The following is a 19,980-nucleotide window of genomic DNA, read 5'->3' on the forward strand; positions in this document are numbered from 1 at the left end:
AGGATGCATGCACCGCGCTCCATCAGGCCGCGGTGCACGCTGATATTGGTAGTTCTTTGATGGCTTGATAAGCATTGGTGGCAGTGGTGAGCGGCAATCTGCGGCGCCGTCACTTTAAGGCGCGCAGACATCCTGTTTTGAATTTCATCTGTGGGCGGAGCTACCACCTTCTCAGTCCCACAGATGAAGGAGGCGAGCTTCTGTCCGGCGCTGTGTGGGCCCCCTCTCCACCGTGACCTAATCGGGTAAATGCCCTCCCCGCCTCCCCATTATGGGCCCCGGTGAGCTGCTTCTAACCCCCCAGATGTATGCCCTGCCAATCCCCCCCCCCCCGCCGATTCCGCGGGTGCTGGCCCCACCGATTCCGCGGGTGCTGGCCCCGCCGATGCCGCGGGTGCTGGCCCCGCCGATGCCGCGGGTGCTGGCCCCGCCGATGCCGCGGGTGCTGTACCCGCCGAGCCGCGGGTGCAGGCCCCACAGAGCAGCAGAGTTGTGTGTATTTGTCTGTATGTAGCAGAGTTGTATGTGTTTGTCTGTATGTAGCAGAGTTGTATGTGTTTGTCTGTATGTAGCAGAGTTGTATGTGTTTGTCTGTATGTAGCAGAGTTGTATGTGTTTGTCTGTATGTAGCAGAGTTGTATGTGTTTGTCTGTATGTAGCAGAGTTGTATGTGTTTGTCTGTATGTAGCAGAGTTGTATGTGTTTGTCTGTATGTAGCAGAGTTGTATGTGTTTGTCTGTATGTAGCAGAGTTGTGTGTATTTGTCTGTATGTAGCAGAGTTGTATGTGTTTGTCTGTATGTAGCAGAGTTGTGTGTGTTTGTCTGTATGTAGCAGAGTTGTGTGTGTTTGTATGTAGCAGAGTTGTGTGTGTTTGTCTGTATGTAGCAGAGTTGTGTGTGTTTGTCTGTATGTAGCAGAGTTGTGTGTGTTTGTCTGTTTGTAGCAGAGTTGTGTGTGTTTGTCTGATTGTAGCAGAGTTGTGTGTGTGTGTGTTTGTCTGTATGTAGCAGAGTTGTGTGTGTTTGTCTGTATGTAGCAGAGTTGTGTGTGTTTGTCTGTTTGTAGCAGAGTTGTGTGTGTTTGTCTGTTTGTAGCAGAGTTGTGTGTGTTTGTCTGTTTGTAGCAGAGTTGTGTGTGTTTGTCTGTGTTTGTAGCAGAGTTGTGTGTGTCTGTTTGTAGCAGAGTGTAGTACCATTGTTTTAGTCCAGTTGTGGCTTTATACAGCAGGGAGGAGCATTCCTTGCTGTACTAAGTGAACATTAGAGCGATTGATCTGTCAATGGCCCTTTAAACATATTGTACGGCTCTCGCGGAATTATATTTCAAAATATGTGGCGTTTACGGCTCTCTTAGCCAAAAAGGTTCCTGACCCCTGTTCTAGAGCAATGCCCCCTGGGAAATATTCAAAGCAAGAAGGCCTGCGGAGACACCATCACGTTTCTCAACGCTGGCAGGAAACTAGCCAGGTTTTTCACCGGGAAGGAACAACCACGGGAAGGGCAGTCTCCAGTCAAGGAGACCACCTATGCCAAACATGGTATCCATCCACAGACAGCCGTTTCGGGGTATTTGCCCCTCATCAGTGTGGAGTAGGAATCTGGCTAGTGGGACATTGCCTAGTAAAAGACTATGTGAGCAAGGATCGTTGACCTTAGGGAGATCAACATCCACCACTGCGGAGACACCATCACGTGTTTCTCAACGCAGTGATTCTAGAGCAATGCCCCCTGGGAAATATTCAAAGCAAGAAGGCCTGCGGAGACACCATCACATGTTTCTCAACGCTGGCAGGAAACTAGCCAGGTCTTTCACCGGGAAGGAACAACCACGGGAAGGGTAGTCTCCAGTCAAGGAGACCACCTATGCCAAACATGGTATCCATCCACAGACAGCCGTTTCGGGGTATTTGCCCCTCATCAGTGTGGAGTAGGAATCTGGCTAGTGGGACATTGCCTAGTAAAAGACTATGTGAGCAAGGATGGTTGACCTTAGGGAGATCAACATCCACCACTGCGGAGACACCATCACATGTTTCTCAACGCAGTGATTCTAAAGCAATGCCCCCTGGGAAATATTCAAAGCAAGAAGGCCTGCGGAGACACCATCACATGTTTCTCAACGCTGGCAGGAAACTAGCCAGGTCTTTCACCGGGAAGGAACAACCACGGGAAGGGCAGTCTCCAGTCAAGGAGACCACCTATGCCAAACATGGTATCCATCCACAGACAGCCGTTTCGGGGTATTTGCCCCTCATCAGTGTGGAGTAGGAATCTGGCTAGTGGGACATTGCCTAGTAAAAGACTATGTGAGCAAGGATGGTTGACCTTAGGGAGATCAACATCCACCACTGCGGAGACACCATCACGTGTTTCTCAACGCAGTGATTCTAGAGCAATGCCCCCTGGGAAATATTCAAAGCAAGAAGGCCTGCGGAGACACCATCACATGTTTCTCAACGCTGGCAGGAAACTAGCCAGGTCTTTCACCGGAAAGGAACAACCACGGGAAGGGCAGTCTCCAGTCAAGGAGACCACCTATGCCAAACATGGTATCCATCCACAGACAGCCGTTTCGGGGTATTTGCCCCTCATCAGTGTGGAGTAGGAATCTGGCTAGTGGGACATTGCCTAGTAAAAGACTATGTGAGCAAGGATGGTTGACCTTAGGGAGATCAACATCCACCACTGCGGAGACACCATCACGTGTTTCTCAACGCAGTGATTCTAGAGCAATGCCCCCTGGGAAATATTCAAAGCAAGAAGGCCTGCGGAGACACCATCACATGTTTCTCAACGCTGGCAGGAAACTAGCCAGGTCTTTCACCGGGAAGGAACAACCACGGGAAGGGCAGTCTCCAGTCAAGGAGACCACCTATGCCAAACATGGTATCCATCCACAGACAGCCGTTTCGGGGTATTTGCCCCTCATCAGTGTGGAGTAGGAATCTGGCTAGTGGGACATTGCCTAGTAAAAGACTATGTGAGCAAGGATGGTTGACCTTAGGGAGATCAACATCCACCACTGCGGAGACACCATCACGTGTTTCTCAACGCAGTGATTCTAGAGCAATGCCCCCTGGGAGTCAACCATCCTTGCTCACATAGTCTTTTACTAGGCAATGTCCCACTAGCCAGATTCCTACTCCACACTGATGAGGGGCAAATACCCCGAAACGGCTGTCTGTGGATGGATACCATGTTTGGCATAGGTGGTCTCCTTGACTGGAGACTGCCCTTCCCGTGGTTGTTCCTTCCCGGTGAAAGACCTGGCTAGTTTCCTGCCAGCGTTGAGAAACATGTGATGGTGTCTCCGCAGGCCTTCTTGCTTTGAATATTTCCCAGGGGGCATTGCTCTAGAATCACTGTGTTGAGAAACACGTGATGGTGTCTCCGCAGTGGTGGATGTTGATCTCCCGATATTGCTAACGAGCATACCCGCCCCCGTCGGTTGTGCAACACGGGCAAATCGCTGCCCGTGGCGCACAACATTGCTTACACCGGTCACACGGACTTACCTTCCCTGCAACGTCGCTCTGGCCGGTGAACCGCCTCCTTTCTAATGGGGCGGTTCGTGCGGCGTCACAGCGATGTCACATGGCAGCCGTCCAATAGAAGCAGAGGGGCGGAGATGAGCGGGCGGAAGATGCAGCCCACCTCCTTCCTTCCTCATTGCCGGTGGCCGCAGGTAAGGAGATGTTTGTCGTTCCTGTAGTGTCACACATAGCGATGCATGATGGCGCAGGAACGACAAACAACCTCGCTACTGACCAGACAACGATTTTTAGTAAGTGAACGACCTCTCCAAAACTAACAATTTTTACCTCTTTTGCGATCATTTAAGGTCGCTCCAAGGTGTTACACGCTGCGATGTCGCTAACGACGCCGGATGTGCGCCACAAACACCGTGACCCCGACAATATATTGTTAGCGCTGTCGTAGCGTGTAAAGCACCCTTTAGGCCTAAGCCACACTGCATGAAAATCTTGCATTCCACTCAGGCCAATATTAGCCTGTGTGTCAGCACACATGAGCGATTATTTTCTCAGCCCTAATCGGACCAAGAAAACAAACGCAGCATGCCGCGGGTGCAATGCGATCCTAGTTTCTCTCGCACCCATTCCAGTGTATCGGGAGAGAACAAAAATCGCACTGTACTCGCATTACACTGGTGTACCGTGAGTGCAGGGCGAGAATGGCAATTGCCGGCTATGGAGGAGAGAGGGAGAGAAATCCCTCCCTCCCCTCCTCAGTGCCAGCCCGCCCCCGCAGCTGAGATCTGCTCGCATGGTCGGACCTCAGTCGCAGGGACACTTGCATGACATTCGGTTCTGCTGTACTTCCAGCGCGAGCCGAGTGTCATGCGAGGGGATCGCAGTAAAAACACATATAGTACTTGTAAAAGCCATTCCAACACACAGCGGTGTATCCAATCAGGATGGTCCCTAACTCTAGTAACTCACCTCGCTATGTGCCAACAGGCCTCACAATAGACGGGTGCAGAGCAGGACCTTTGCCGGACTGTGATCACCGGCCCATGAAATGGTGAGTAGATGAGGTGCACAGAGCAAGGAGGCGGCCACATAACATCCCGAAATGTGCGGAGTACAAGAAACTGAAGGAAAACACAAGATCCAGCACAGCTGATAGTATAAGTGTAAGGGGTGCTTCACACACAGCGAGCTCGCTGCCGAGATCGCTGCTGAGTCACGCTTTTTGTGACGCAGCAGTGACCTCATTAGCGATCTCGCTGTGTGTGACAATGAGCAGCGATCTGGCCCCTGCTGCGAGATCGCTGCTCGTTACACACAGCCCTGGTTCGTTTTCTTCAAAGCCGCTCTCCTGCTGTGACACACAGATCGCTGTGTGTGACAGCAAGAGAGCGACAAATGAAGCGAGCAGGGAGCAGGAGCCGGCGTCTGACAGCTGAGGTAAGCTGTATCCAAGATAAACATCGGGTAACCAAGGTGGTTACCCGATATTTACCTTAGTTACCAGCCTCTGCAGCTCTCACGCTGCCAGTGCCGGCTCCGGCTCTCTGCACATGTAGCTGCTGTACACATCGGGTTAATTAACCCGATGTGTACAGCAGCTAGGAGAGCAAGGAGCCAGCGCTAAGCAGTGTGCGCGGCTCCCTGCTCTCTGCACATGTAGCTGCATTACACATCGGGTTAATTAACCCGATGTGTACTGTAGCTAGGAGAGCAAGGAGCCAGCGCTCAGTGTGCGCGGCTCCCTGCTCCCTGCTCACACTGGTAACTAATGTAAACATCGGGTAACCATACCCGATGTTTACCTTAGTTACCAGTCTCCGCAGCTTCCAGACGGCGGCTCCGTGCAAGCGCAGCGTCGCTTGCACGTCGCTGCTGGCTGGGGGCTGTTCACTGGTCGCTGGTGAGATCTGCCTGTTTGACAGCTCACCAGCGACCATGTAGCGATGCAGCAGCGATCCTGACCAGGTCAGATCGCTGGTCGGATCGCTGCTGCATCGCTTAATTGTGAAGGTACCCTAATATGTGGGTTATAGTATCTACACAGCAGTGCCTCCCTGCCAATGATAAGGCCTGAACAGGAATATACCTACCTGGCATTGCTCTGTTAATGTTTCCGCTAAAGTTGATTAGATTTGTGCTGGCTCCTTAATCATGATCATAAACTTGTCATGTGGAAATACCCACAGCGTAGATATTACAGCAGTGGCCATACAAATGTACCAGACACAGTGCTGGTGATGCCGCACATTTCTTCCGGTGCGGTCCTGTACTTCTCTCTATATCTGAACCGGACATTAGGTCTGCAGCAATTTCTGTGTCAGCGCTGGAGACGTCCATCAGTCCGGAGCGATCCACGATCAATCTCTTTTATCCGGACAGATTTGTTTTGCTCTATCATGACGCTGGGAATCGACGACTGTCTCACTGAATCCGGTGTATGTAGTGAAAGTGAAATGACAAAGAAGGGGGGCGCAAATGGTGTCTTATCCGGTGTATCAGAAAGAATTTAATTAGGTGCACTAACCTAGTGCAGTTGTGTTATAGATACAACCACTATAACCATGTATTCAGGATAGTTGCTACAGACCCAGGAGGATAGTATTGGAGGAGATGGACGAAAAGGGTTAATCCGCGCTGCCAGAAGGTCACTGGAGATCGATGAGAATCAAAACATCTGACTTTGTTGTTTGACACGTTTCGAAGCTGTATGACTAAAATAATGTACATTATTGATGTCTTCCTGAAGCAGTCATACGGCTCAAAAATGCGTCAGCCAATAACGTCAGATGTTTTAATCCCCATCGATCTTCAGTGATCTTCTCCTGGCAGCCCGGATTAACACTTTTCTTCCATCTCTATCACTGAATCCTGGACAGTTTGTTTTGCCGTATGAGATTTTTTATTTTATTTTGTCCTTCTTGCTATTTTTTAAAAGGGAACAATTTTGGCACGGCACCTTCCATGAGAAATTGGCCTAAATTATAGTATAAATCTAAAACAGGTGTTGGTTGACTTCAAATTCCAGTGCAAGGACAGAAAAAGATGAGCCATATTTATTATGGGGCTTGTGCTTTTTTTTAATTTGGCGCACCTTACTCCTGTTTTAGTTGGTGGTTGGTGTAAGACTTTCCCCTCACTGTATATAGAGCCTGATTCACATTCATTATGGCCTTCTGTACATATCGGCATATACTACACCCACAGAAGGTGGCGGACGTCACCTATAGGACTATCCGTGCCGCGGATCTTCACAGCCAATCTATGGGAGCTGGTGAATTTTCAAGTTTGTGCACCTCTATAGGACTCCATATACCTCTATACGTCTCTGTACTGTATACCAACTCTATTAGGGTCTCACAAAATTTTCCATTTGCTGTTGGAGCTTTCCTGATAGATACAGTATTCTGAATATAGTACAAAGCCAAAGAGTGACCGGATCTGATGTATAAAGGTTTCCAGCTGTTCTTCCCCTTTTTCTTTTTGGAGATGAGCGGCTGCCGCACACCCCTGATCCCTGTCATCCCCACTGACATTTGGGCTCATGTCTGTGTCCTCCCCCCATCTATCCTCCATTACACGTATGATATTTATGTTGCACCGGTGATGATTTATCTTTCGCTTCCTGTTCCTAATTCCATTTTCTCTCATTATTACAGAAAAGAAAGATGGCTACAAGACGACCGGCAGTGAGTATTGTGTATATGTGACTGCGACTAATAGAGGCAACAGTATGTGACTGTATATAAGGAGGCCGGGACTGGGCTTTATGGTGTAAAATTATATAATCCATAGTAGGAGATTTTCTGCATCAAGGAAATACATGAATGTCTTGTGTCCAATAAAAGGATGGCTGCTATGTTCTGGCTCATAGGTGGGGTCTACAAAATTATTACATCCTAATGACCCTGTCTTAGGCTAGGTTCACATTTCTGTTGTTTAGGATCAGTCATAATCCGCCGCTCTGATAAACAATGCAATCCGTTTGGTTGATTCCGTTGTTTCCCATAGACTTGTATGAGTGGCGGATTGTGACTGATGCCCTTGCGTTGCATCCGCCGCGTGACTGATCAGTCGTGGAACGACTGACCGTCAGGAACGCAGCTTCTAATTTTTTTGAGCAGCAGAATCCTTTTGATTTCACTGCGCATGCTCAGTTCTTGTCTTTAATTATTAAAATCAATGTCTCTCTCAGCAGCTGAATGATCAGCTGATCACCCGGCAGCCGCCTTCTGTGAGCGATCAGCTGATCACCCGGCAGCCGCCTTCTGTGAGCGATCAGCTGATCACACGGCAGCCGGCTACTGTGAGCGATCAGCTGATCACCCGATAGCCGCCTTCTGTGAGCGATCAGCTGATCACCCGGCAGCCGGCTACTGTGAGCGATCAGCTGATCACCCGATAGCCGGCTTCTGTGAACAATCAGCTGATCACCCGGCAGCCGCCTTCTGTGAACGATCAGCTGATCACCCGGCAGCCGGCTACTGTAAGCGATCAGCTGATCATCCGGCGGCCGGCTTCTGTAAACGACGGCTGGCTTCTGTGAGCGATCAGCTGATCACCTGGCAGCCAGGCAATCAGCTGATCATTCATAATAGCGAGCCGCCGGTTAAACAGTAAAAAAATAACAAAAAAACAACGGATCGTTGTTTTGCAGCATCAGTCACATCAGTTGTGCCACTATCTGCAACGCATCCGTTTCATCAGTCACACAACTGATTGTGACGGATGCAAAATAACGGAATGTTTGAACATAGCCTACAAGAAACATGGCAGCTCACGTGTCCACAGGTTGGTGGAGAGCTCTATTTACTATGATAAAACTGTAATACCAGATACGACTTGTGGACCATGTGGTGCGGAGCTAGGAAGAAGGCGCCATGCTTTCCTCATACTGTATAATTTCTTTGTTAAGTTTCTGTAAAAGTTGTTCAGTATTTGCCTTCCTTAGGGGTACTTTGCACGTTGCGACATCGCACCTGCGATATCGTCGGGGTCACATCGAAAGTGCCGCACATCCGGCGCCGGTAACGATGTCGCAACGTGTAAAGCCTAGGAGAGAAGATGAACGAGCGTAACAGTCAAAAATCGGTGATCTGTGTCACGTCGTTCATTTTCATAATGTCGGTGCGTCCACAGATACGATGTTGTCTGTCGTTCCTGCAGCTCCACACATCGCTGTGTGTGAAGCCGCAGGAGCGACAAACATCTCCATACCTGCGCCCGGCGTCCACCGGCAATGCGGAAGGGAGAAGGTGGGCGGGATGTTTACATCCCCCTCATCTCTGCTCCTCCGTTGCTATTGGCCGGCCGCTTAGTGACGTCGCGGTGACGCCGAACTTACCTCCCCCTTGAAGGAGGGATTTTTCGGCAGTCACAGCGTGTATGTGCGTGTGAAGCTGCCGTAGCGACAATGTTCGCTACGGCAGCTCGCACTACATATTGCATGTGCAACGGGGGCGGGGGCTATCGCGCTCGGCTTCGCTAGCATCGACTAGCGATGTCGCAGCGTGCAAAGTACCCCTTACACATCAGTGATGGCAGAATATTAATAATCACTCTCTGGATGAAACAAAACCAGGAGGATGTTCTAGAGAGAACTGAAAACTACAAGACATGAATGAAGAAAACATAAACTACAAACTCATCCAATACTAGTAAAGCAAAGTTTTCCCAAAGTTCCTAAAGTTTCTATTCACATTTCATCTGTGGAATTTCACTTTCCATCATTTCTTATTTTCACAGCTTCGGACACCTCATCTGACTCTTCTAATGCTCATGCCAAAGCCTAATGGTGAGTATAAATGTGCTGCCATCTGTGTAGTTTGAATCCTGGGGTCAGGAATCAGGAGAAACGTTTTGGGGTGAAAAATCAAGTGGGAGTGGGAGGAGAGTTAGTGAAAATGTGGAAAAAAGGGTCATTTATTTTATGTTGGAAAACAGTGATCAGCATTTATTTTGAAAAACGTAAACTATATACCGTATTTTTTGCTTTATAAGACGCACCTGATTATAAGACGCACCCCCAAATTTGGTGAAGGAAAAGAGAATTTTTTTTTTTAATGTTAAATGGGGTCTGTCTTATAATGCCAGTGTCCGTCTAACAAATCATATAGGGTATATGTCCCTCATAGCCCCCATCCTAAAATTAGCCCCCTTAATCTGGATATGGCCCCCTTATATTGAATATAGCCTCCTTGTGTTGGCACACGTCCCACAGTGATGCCACATGTCCCCCATTGATGGCACACGTCCCCTATTGCTGGCACACGTCCCCTATTTATGGCACACGTCCCCTATTTATGGCACACATCCCCCTGTGCTGGCAAAAGTCTCCTATTGCTGGCACAAGTCTCCTATTGCTGGCACACATCCCCTATTTATGGCACACGTCCCCTACAGCTGGCACAGGTCACCTATTGCTGGCACAAGTCTCCTATAGCTGGCACACATCCCATATTACTGGCACACATCCCCTACAGCTGGAACAGGTCTCCTATTGCTGGCACACATCCCCTACAGCTGGCACAAGTCTCCTATTGCTGGCACACATCCCATATTACTGGCACACATCCCCTACAGCTGGCACAAGTCTCCTATAGCTGGCACAAGTCTCCTATTGCTGGCACAAGTCTCCTATTGCTGGCACACGTCCCCTATTTATGGCACACGTCCCCTACAGCTGGCACAGGTCTCCTATTGCTGGCACAAGTCTCCTATAGCTGGCACACATCCCATATCACTGGCACACATCCCCTACAGCTGGAACAGGTCTCCTATTGCTGGCACACATCCCCTACAGCTGGCACAAGTCTCCTATTGCTGGCACACATCCCATATTAATGGCACACATCCCCTACAGCTGGCACAAGTCTCCTATAGCTGGCACAAGTCTCCTATTGCTGGCACACATCCTCTACAGCTGGCACAGGTCTCCTATTGCTGGCACAAGTCTCCTATAGCTGGCACAAGTCTCCTGTTGCTGGCACACATCCCATATTGCTGGCACACATCCCCTACAGCTGGCACAGGTCTCCTATGGATGGCACACGTCCCCCTGTGTTTGATATGGCCCCCATGCTGCTGCCCATAGTAAAATAAAAAACACTTTACTTTACCTTCTCCAGCACTGTCCCTCCTCTGTCTCCCTCCATGCTGCTGAGCTCCTGCACTTCCTGTTTCTCGGTGACGGTCATGTGATCTGCACAGCAGAGTGACATCATCTCTGCGTGCTTGATCACAGCAGCAGCAGAGACACCGGGAGATCAGCACTGGAGGCGGTAAGTAAAGCTTTTTTATTTTAGGATGGGCAACAGCATGGAGGCCATATCTAAAACAGGAGAGGGCAGGTGCGATCAAAGGCGGGCGCAGGCACATATAATATGCGGCGCTCCCCCAGCCCATCGCCGCGGTGCGGTTTCAGCACCACTTTGATGGACACCGGCAGTGCATATTATATGAGCAGGAGATCTCCTGCAGCCTCTACCAGCCTCCACCAGCCCCCAGCACCGCTCCAGAGTTGCCGCCACCTCCCCTGGACCCTGCAGTATATAATACTTATATTCGGATTATAAGACGCACCCCCTACTTTCCCCCAAAATTTGGGAGAACAAAAGTGCCTCTTATAAAGCGAAAAATATGGTATATATCCCCGACACATGGACTGTGAGGAGCGACCTCATTACCCGCTGTTTATAAACAACGATAAAAAGAATAAATTGCAAAAAACAATCAGTCCTATTGGGCAAACGACTGTTCTTCCTGTGAATCTTGAGGGAAAGAGGACAACCTGGAAAAAGAGGGTCTCTACTGGCCTAGATGAGACCACCAGACCCAACCAATAATCTATAGATCTCCCCTCTCTCCAGTTATAGAGCGCTCCCCCTATATGCCACGGACTCTGTATAGTATTATGGTTCATTCTAATTATTAATGTAATAAACGATTGATATAAGAAGAAAACAGTTCCAGCAGCCGGAGATTCCAAATTATTACCGCGTCCTGGAAGGTTCTTTATTGCTCCATGATTAGAAAATGCCTTAACATTTTAAATCCTAGGTGCCAAAGTCATTGAAGATCGTCTTCTCCCCATTACACTGCTTGTGCTTGGTGATAATAGTATTTCTCGCCTGATCAGACAGATCTCTTGTCTTTGGTGCCATTGCACAAATTGAACAGGGAGTATAACTGACATTTTAACGCTTCTAAACCACCAATCATAGAGTAAATAAAGTCATGTTGACCCTGACAAGATACTGAAAAACAGGGTGCCTTTTAAAGGGAACCTGTCACCAGATTTTTCCCCTATAAGCTGCAGCCACCACCAGTGAGCTCTTATATACAGTACTCTAGAATACGGTATATAAGAGCCCAGGTCGCGCTGTATAACGTAAAAAACATCTTTTTATTATACTCACCTACGGGGAGGTCGGGTCTGATAGGCATAGCTGCTCTTGGTCCGGCGCCTCCTTTTTCCTTCCATCACCGTCCTCCTTCCCAGCTCCGTGTGGATGACGCATCCTACGTCATCCACACAGAGTCCTCCATTGCGTTCCTGCGCATGCACAGTTCTGTACTTTGATGAGTGCATTGCAAAGTGTTGTAGTGCGCATGCAATGGCGGTCTTTGACCTTTTCCCAAGCCTGAACATTACAGTACTTTGCTCTGCCCTCAGCAGGGCAGAAAAATTTGCGTTTGCGCAGGAGCGTGATAGTGGCTTCTGTGTGCATGACTTAGGAAGCGTCATACACATGGAGCTGGGAAGGAGGATGCCAATGGAAGGAAGAGAGGAGGCGCCGGAGCGAGACCAGTGACGCCATCGAGCCTAGCCGCCCCGCAGGTGAGTATAATAAAAGATGTTTTTTACCTTACACAGAGCAGCCTGTATATATGAAAGTTATATATAAGGGCTTACCGGTGGTGGCCACAACACTTAGCGGACAAATCTGGTGACAGGTGCCTTTAATCATATCTTGCATGGTTTCAATTTTTTCTGTTCTTTTTTTCCAAGCAGTTTCACTAAACATGTTATTTGAGGAGATATCTTACATGGTGGGCCTAATATCCAGGGGCGCCGGTAATAGTGACCACAACTGTGTATGTATTAATGTCACTTCCTCGGTTATAGAAGATAATTTTGCATTTTATAACACTAGACCGGTGTAACGACCTCTAATGTGACTGTCTTATACTTTGTCATTACAGAACAGAAACGTCTTCTGCTTCTATGTATCCAGACTATGAATAATTTCATCTGTCACAATTACTTTATTTCATTGCGTGCAATTGAAAAAGAACCTGCCATGTACATAATATCGTATGGATAATAAAGCCACTCACACAAATTCACCACATAAACAACTCACAAAGCTGAAGAAAGTTGAAGTCCCCGAATTCTTCCATTACCAAATTCAACTGCAAAGTCTATAATATCGGGATTTTTTGCAAGTCACAGAGATGGTTCAGATAGAGTATGATGTGTGATTGGTGACAACCTTAGAATAGTAGTACTGGCCACATTCAGGACTGGATGCTCGTCTCCTGACCTGAGCTCAACAATCTCATATGTTTATTAGGCTGTGGAGTTCAGACCAGGATACCTGTGGCCGGTATTAACATTGCGGTCTATACTCAGACCTTGTATTACAGACGTGTGCATTCAGCTTCACTATTTACTGGCATGGAGACCTGTATCTGAAGCTCCTGCTACCTGGATCTTGGCCATTTTGGACAGAACACATATGCATAGAGTTGACTAAGCAACCATTGGCTGCATGCTCTGTCAGGGTATATGGATGGTATATATGTGGCTGTTAGTTGACCTATATCAATTATAAGGACGAGCTAGAAATTGCTGCTACTGCAAGGGAAATGTGTGGCTTCCTGTAGTTTCCGAGCGGTAGTTACTGACCGCTCGTTTCAGGAGCTGAGCCGCAGACCAGCTTCTTATTTGATCACCTTTAATAAATGAACTAAATATATGTGTGTGTAATTATATATATATATATATATATATATATATATATATAATTACTGCCCCAAGTAAGTGGAATCTCCAGGTTGTAGATTAATTTTTTTAAATGAGTTGAATGTATTTAGAGGAGATCTCTTCACCGCCTCCCCCACCCCAGTGATGGACCGGCTGTAGAGTAATCTGACAGATCGGCTTATAGAGGATCCGAAAAGTGACGTAAAATACCCGACATTTGTGATGAATGTGTTATATGACAGGTTTCCTTCATGTGTATTATAAGACGTCTCACATACTACTCATTTTCCTTTACGTTTAGTCGGTAATTACAATAAGGTTTTGGGTTTTAGCTTTAACATTTCTCATCTTTCACAGTTATTTGCAATCACAGTGCTTTATATTGGAGGCCGGATCAGTTTAGATAACATTATATCGCTTTATGTCATGATTTATATGTACTTGTTTTCACTAGGGTTTTAAGTTTTATTTTTCCGTCATTCATGTTTTGTTCTAATTTTCGTGATTTATTTTCTGTTTGTACAATTGATATCAGTCTAGGAAACATCACAGCCGAATATTGTGTTATACCGGAGGCGTCATTATCCGTTCTTACATATAACACGAGGATACAATAAAGAATCATTCTTCCTCCTCCGATCATGAATCTGGAGTCACACTTCACAGCGCTCCCCATTATCCGAGTCATCTCACATTTACAATGCAGTAATAGAGCAATATATGCCTCATCTGATCTCGGCGTGAAGAGGACGAATGGCGTCAGTTACTGAATATCACCCGATAGTGACTGTAAAAGGGAATCAGTAAAAATCATTCTCTGAATCAGAGATAATTTGTTGCCAGTGACCGGGGTCTGAATGTGAGATCACATAACATCACTAAATCTTTCCAGTCACAGAAAAAAATAATTTAAATAGTAATAAAACTTATAATTCCCGTATGGTTTAGGTTTTTTTTAAAAAAATGGGAATAATAATCACTGTAGCAAATAAAAGCAGATGTAATGTCAGCACTTCTATTGTGTGGACCCGATGGAAATGGATCTTATAGTATTTTCTGATTATTGATCTTCTTATGATGTAATTTATCAATAAATGTACAATTAGACCAATATCTCAAGTGTCTTTTCTGTGTTACTTTTATTGTTGTGATTCTAATGATGAAATGTTTTCCATGTAAAGTCGGGATAAGTAAAACCTTGTAATGTAAGAAAAGTAAAATCCATGACACGAGTGATACAGAAAGTCGATGGGTAGTTTGCAAAAATATCTTCTGCTGCCAATAATGTCTAGAGTCAGAAGTTTATACACTGTGTGCAGAATTATTAGGCAGATGAGTATTTTGATCACGATACTTGTTATACATGTCGTCCTACTCCAGGCTGTATATTCTTAAGAGCCAACTACCAATTAAGTAAATCAGGTGATGTGCAACTCTGTAATGAGGAGGGGTGCGGTGTAATGACATCAACACCCTACATAAGGGGTGCATACTTATTAGGCAACTTCCTTTCCTTTAGCAAAATGGGTCAGAAGAGAGATTTTACGGGCTCTGAAAAGTCCAAAATTGCGAGATGTCTTGCAGAGGGATGCAGCAGTCTTGAAATTGACATACTTTTGAAGCGTAATCACTGAACAATCAAGCGTTTCATGGCAAATAGCTAATAGGGTCGCAAGAAGTGTGTTGGGCAAAAAAGATGCAAAATAACTGCCCATGAATTGAGGAAAATCAAGCGTGAAGCTGCCAAGATGCCATTTGCCACCAGTTTGGCCATATTTCAGAGCTGCAACGTTACTGGAGTATCAAAAAACACAAGGTGTGCCATACTCAGGGACATGGCCAAGGTAAGGAAGGCTGAAATACCACCAACCACCTTTGAACAAGAAACATAAAACGTCAAGACTGGGCCAAGAAATATCTTAAGACTGATTTTTCAAAGGTTTTATGGACTGATGAAATGAGAGTGACTCTTGATGGGCCAGATGGATGGGCCAGAGACTGGATCAGTAAAGGGCAGAGAGCTCCACTCTGACTCAGACGCCAGCAAGGTGGAGGTGGGTACTGGTATGGGCTGATATCATCAAAGATCAACTTGTGGGACCTTTTCGTCTCATCGTCTCTCTGTTACCTGAGATATAATGGAGGAGGCTCTACCTCTGTCAGTTACCTCAGATATAATGGAGGAGGCTCTATCTCTCTGTTACCTCAGATATAATGCAGGGCCGCCATCAGGGCATTACTACTGGGACTCCTGTACTGGGCCCGGTGAGCAGCAGGCAGGAGCGGGGGCCCGGACATGCTGACAGGCCCCTCCCCTTTCATTCCTCTGCTCACCGGGCCCCAGGGCAGGGGGCGTTGACAGTACATTTCGCAGGGCGGGCTGGTCGTGCAGTGAGCAGGAGGCGGGGCCCCGGACACGCTGACAGCCCGGGCACCTCCGCTTTCATTCCTCTGCTCACCGGGTCCCATGGGCAGGGGGCGGGAACGTTGCACTGACAGGCACCTGCAGTCGCACAGGGGCCCCAAGCGGAGCGGGCCCCTAAAGCCTGAAAACGTGTTAACCCCTTAGCGACCTATGACGTACTGGATACGTCATAGCACCCTGGTACTTAAGGACCCATGACGTACAAAGTACGTCATGGCGAGATCGCGGCCCCCGGTGGCTGCGATCATTGCAAATATCTTACATTCAGGGAGGAGGGGTCCTCTGCCTGACCTCAGGAGGGGTGGTGTCTCCTCCCCGGAACTAAGGAGGCTGTGATTGGCTAACGAACGCCGCTCAGCCAATGACTAGCCACTGTAATGTTTCAGCCATTGAAAATGGCTGAAATATTAAAATCCAGCCATGTTCAGTGCAGCTGTAGCACCGATCATTGGCTGGAGCTGGGTGACCTCAGTTTCACCTGCCCCCAGCTCTGATTGGAGAGACCGGCCTTGTGACCGATCTCTCCAATCACTGTGGATCTGGGACCGGTGACCGCTCCCCTCACCTTCACCCTAGCGTCTGTGGAAGCTGAGGGGAGCGACCGGTAAGTTTAAAGACACTGTCTCCTTTCAGCCACCACCATTGCCCCAAGCCCCCACCCATCAGCTGCCGGCTGTAGCAGTCACTGCCCCTGATCCAGCAGCACTGAACCCATCTGCGTCCCCTCCATCTGCCACCGCCTCCCCCATCAGCCGCTGCTCCCCTACCTCATCTGCTGCCCCCCTCCCTCATCTGCTTCCCCCTCTCCCACCTCTCACCTTCCTCCATCTGCTGTGATCTCCCCACCTGCTGTGACACCCCCTCCTGCTGTGACCCCCCTACCTGCTGTGACCCCCACCTGCTGTGACCCTCCCACCTCCTGTGCCCCCCTACCTGCTGTGACCCCCCCACCTGCTGTGACCCCTCCCACCTGCTGTGACCCCCCACCTGCTGTGACCCCTCCCACCTGCTGTGACCCCCCCCACCTGCTGTGACACCCCCACCTGCTGTGATCCCCCCCCACCATCTATCCGTCCCAATGTCTATCCGTCCCTCTGGCCATCCGTCCCTCTGGCCATCCGTCTCTCATCTACAGTATCTGTAGCACCTACGGGGCAGGGGTTAAATGTTACTCGTCGCCGGGCCGGTGATGTCGGGTCAGGGATGTCACAGGTGGCCCTGCCCGGCTTCGTGGCCCCAAGGTGTACAATAAAAGATGATTTGGATGATGGTGGGGGAATGATGAGGATGATAGTCTCGTGACGCCACCTGTGGTATGTGGCCAGGGATTACCCACTGCTGCTGTCGCTGTCCTCCGGGGCGGATGGTGTTGCAGCAAGGATGGTTCTGCTCCCCACAGGTGGAGCGGGGCCCCGGGGAGGATGATGAGAGTAGTGGCCGTTGGCGCCGAAGCGCGGGGCGACTGCAATCAAAAGGCTGAATCAGCTGCTGTGGTTCCAGCCGTGTTGGGCCCCAGCCGATCCCAGATCCGTTGGAGGTTAGAACCGATACGGTGGTCGATGGGCCCTTCCTTCTTGCGCCTTTACAGATGGATCCCGTGACCTGATGCTGCTTGGGACCCCGGTTTGTGTAGTGTTAGCTCCTGTCCCGTGTGTAGGTGACGCGGGGCCGCTGTGGGGTTTCACTGTAATTACGACTCCGGACCCTATGTGGCACTGTGTTCCGGGATTTCGTGGTGGTCAGAGGGACATGCAATCCCCGTCCTACAGATTCTGGTGATACAAGGTGAAGTATGTTCCACCCTAATGCTCTGCACCCCTGAACGGCACCGGTCCAACTCCTGTTCTCTCCTGCTGGAGAACACCCCTAACTGTTGTGTAAGCTCCTAACTCCCCCTGGTGGCTGCTCCTCCCCCGGTTCCGTCACTTGTGGGTGGCTGCCCCCCCATGTTTGGTGACCTACCTTAAGACCCGACCCTAACCTGGTCCCTAATGGGGAGGGCAACCTGGTTGTGTATATGAGTTTGTGTTGTGGAACTGGTACCGACCTCCTCTGGATCCAGGAAGAGTACTGCACCTTAAAGAAGTTGTCCAGTTACCAAAACTGATTTTTTTTTTTTCTGATAAATCTTGCCTAATATGTGCCCCTCAACACATCTATTATGTTTTTTCAGCAAAATTACCTTTTAGTGTGCACTAGCAGCACACGGTCATTGCTGGCTCCAGCTCTGATGGGGTTAATCTCTCCTCTGACTTCCTGTGTTCAGTTCCTACAAGTCCCAGAATTCTTTGTGGCTCTAGGGCGGTGACTGGCTTATCTAACACCACCCATTGTGTCTAATACACCCACTCTGCTCCCACCCAAACCCTCCTCCCTGCCTCTTCCCTGTGGATGCACTGAGATCAATCATACAGAGACAGCAGCAGCTCTGCACAGCCAGGGGAAGAAAGTGTGTGTGCGCGTATATACAGTGTATGTGTATATACAGTGTGTGCGTATATACAGTGTGTGTGTATATACAGTGTATGTGTCTATATACAGTGTGTGTGCGTATATACAGTGTGTGTGTGTATATATACAGTGTGTATGTGTGTGTGTATGTCATACTCACCTGTCTGCAGGGTCCCGGTGCCATGCCTGCTTCCAGCCCCTGTCTCGGTAGCGCCGCTTCGGCTGTGTGCAGTCTCCCCGGGGCACGCACGAAGCTTGCAGGACCTGGCCGTGGATCACCTGATGCAGTCACCTGACGCATCAGCTGATCGTAGTCTCGCCTGGCTTTTTCGCGCCCGGCCGGCTATCAGCTGATCCTGCCGTCAGGGGACTTCATCAGCTGATTACGGCAGCTCCTGCAGTGATGGGCCAGGATCAGACTCCGCTCCAGGCGCTGCCGGTAATCATCACAGACGTGAGTATTTTTTTTTTTTTTGCACTGATGCATCAGCTGATTGTATAATCGGCTTTTATACAATCAGCTGATGTATGATGTGATTCACGTAGTTTAACCTGACACATCATATGATCGCTTTACCTTCCAGCAAACCGATCAGATGATATTGGATCCTGATTGGACGGCGCGGGACCCTAACCTAGGATTACTGCGGAGGGGGGTTTATTTCAATAAAGATGGAGTCACTAATTGTGTTGTTTTATTTCTAATAAAAATATTTTCTGTGTTGTGTTTTTTTTTTATCATTACTAGAAATTCATGGTGGCCATGTCTAATATTGGCGTGACACCATGAATTTCGGACTTAGGGCTAGCTGATAATATAACAGCTAACCCTAACTCCATTATTACCTAGCTAGCCACCCGGCATCAGGGCAGCTGGAAGAGTTGGATACAGCTCCAGAAGATGGCGCTTCTATGAAAGCGCCATTTTCTGGGGTGGCTGCGGACTGCAATTCGCAGTGGGGGTGCCCAGAAAGCTTGGGCACCCTGCACTGTGGATTCCAATCCCCAGCTGCCTAGTTGTACCCGGCTGGACACTAAAATTAGGCGAAGCTCACGTCATTTTTTTTTTAAATTATTTCATGAAATTCATGAAATAATTAAAAAAAAAAGGGCTTCTCTATATTTTTGGTTCCCAGCCGGGTACAAATAGGCAGCTGGGGGTTGGGGGCAGCCCGTACCTGCCTGCTGTACCCGGCTAGCATACAAAAATATGGCGAAGCCCATGTCATTTTTTTTTCTTTTTGGGTAAAAAACTGCATACAGTCCTGGATGGAGGATGCTGAGCCTTGTAGTTCTGCAGCTGCTGTCTGCTCTCCTGCATACACTAGTGAATGGAGGATGCTGAGCCTTGTAGTTCTGCAGCTGCTGTCTGCTCTCCTGCATACACTAGTGAATGGAGGATGCTGAGCCTTGTAGTTCTTGTAGTTCTGCAGCTGCTGTCTGCTCTCCTGCATACAATGAACATTTTGAATAAGGAAATGACATCAGACCTTTTTTTTTTTTCATCAACAATCTTTAATGGCATTGTGCACTGATTAAAAACGCAGTGAGCAAAAACGCAGCAAAAAAGGCACCAAAATCGCGGCAAAAACGTGACATGCAGCACGACAGGAGCATGTCGAGCAAG

At 48.4% G+C, this 19,980-nt stretch overlaps 1 protein-coding gene across 4 annotated transcripts in view; it reads left to right on the forward strand.

Annotated features, from left to right (window-relative positions):
• Positions 1-14,579, forward strand: part of LOC142250910 (class I histocompatibility antigen, F10 alpha chain-like) — a 52,671-nt gene extending 38,092 nt beyond the window's left edge. Inside the window, exons 3-6 of one of the 4 annotated variants that reach the window (XR_012725277.1) lie at positions 7,149-7,178; positions 9,235-9,283; positions 12,500-12,585; positions 12,694-14,579. Coding sequence is in view for 2 of the 4 variants with exons in the window: in XM_075323236.1 (XP_075179351.1) it covers positions 7,149-7,178; positions 9,235-9,281 (77 nt within the window). In the remaining 2 variants the exon portion in view is untranslated. The remainder of the gene's footprint in view (positions 1-7,148; positions 7,179-9,234; positions 9,284-12,499; positions 12,586-12,693) is intronic. The other 3 variants (XR_012725276.1, XM_075323236.1, XM_075323235.1) reach the window with 3 other exon arrangements.
• The last annotated feature ends 5,401 nt before the right edge of the window (positions 14,580-19,980 follow it).

The sequence above is a fragment of the Anomaloglossus baeobatrachus genome, chromosome 9, assembly GCF_048569485.1.
Source record: "Anomaloglossus baeobatrachus isolate aAnoBae1 chromosome 9, aAnoBae1.hap1, whole genome shotgun sequence".
In the NCBI taxonomy this organism is placed as follows: domain Eukaryota; kingdom Metazoa; phylum Chordata; class Amphibia; order Anura; family Aromobatidae; genus Anomaloglossus; species Anomaloglossus baeobatrachus.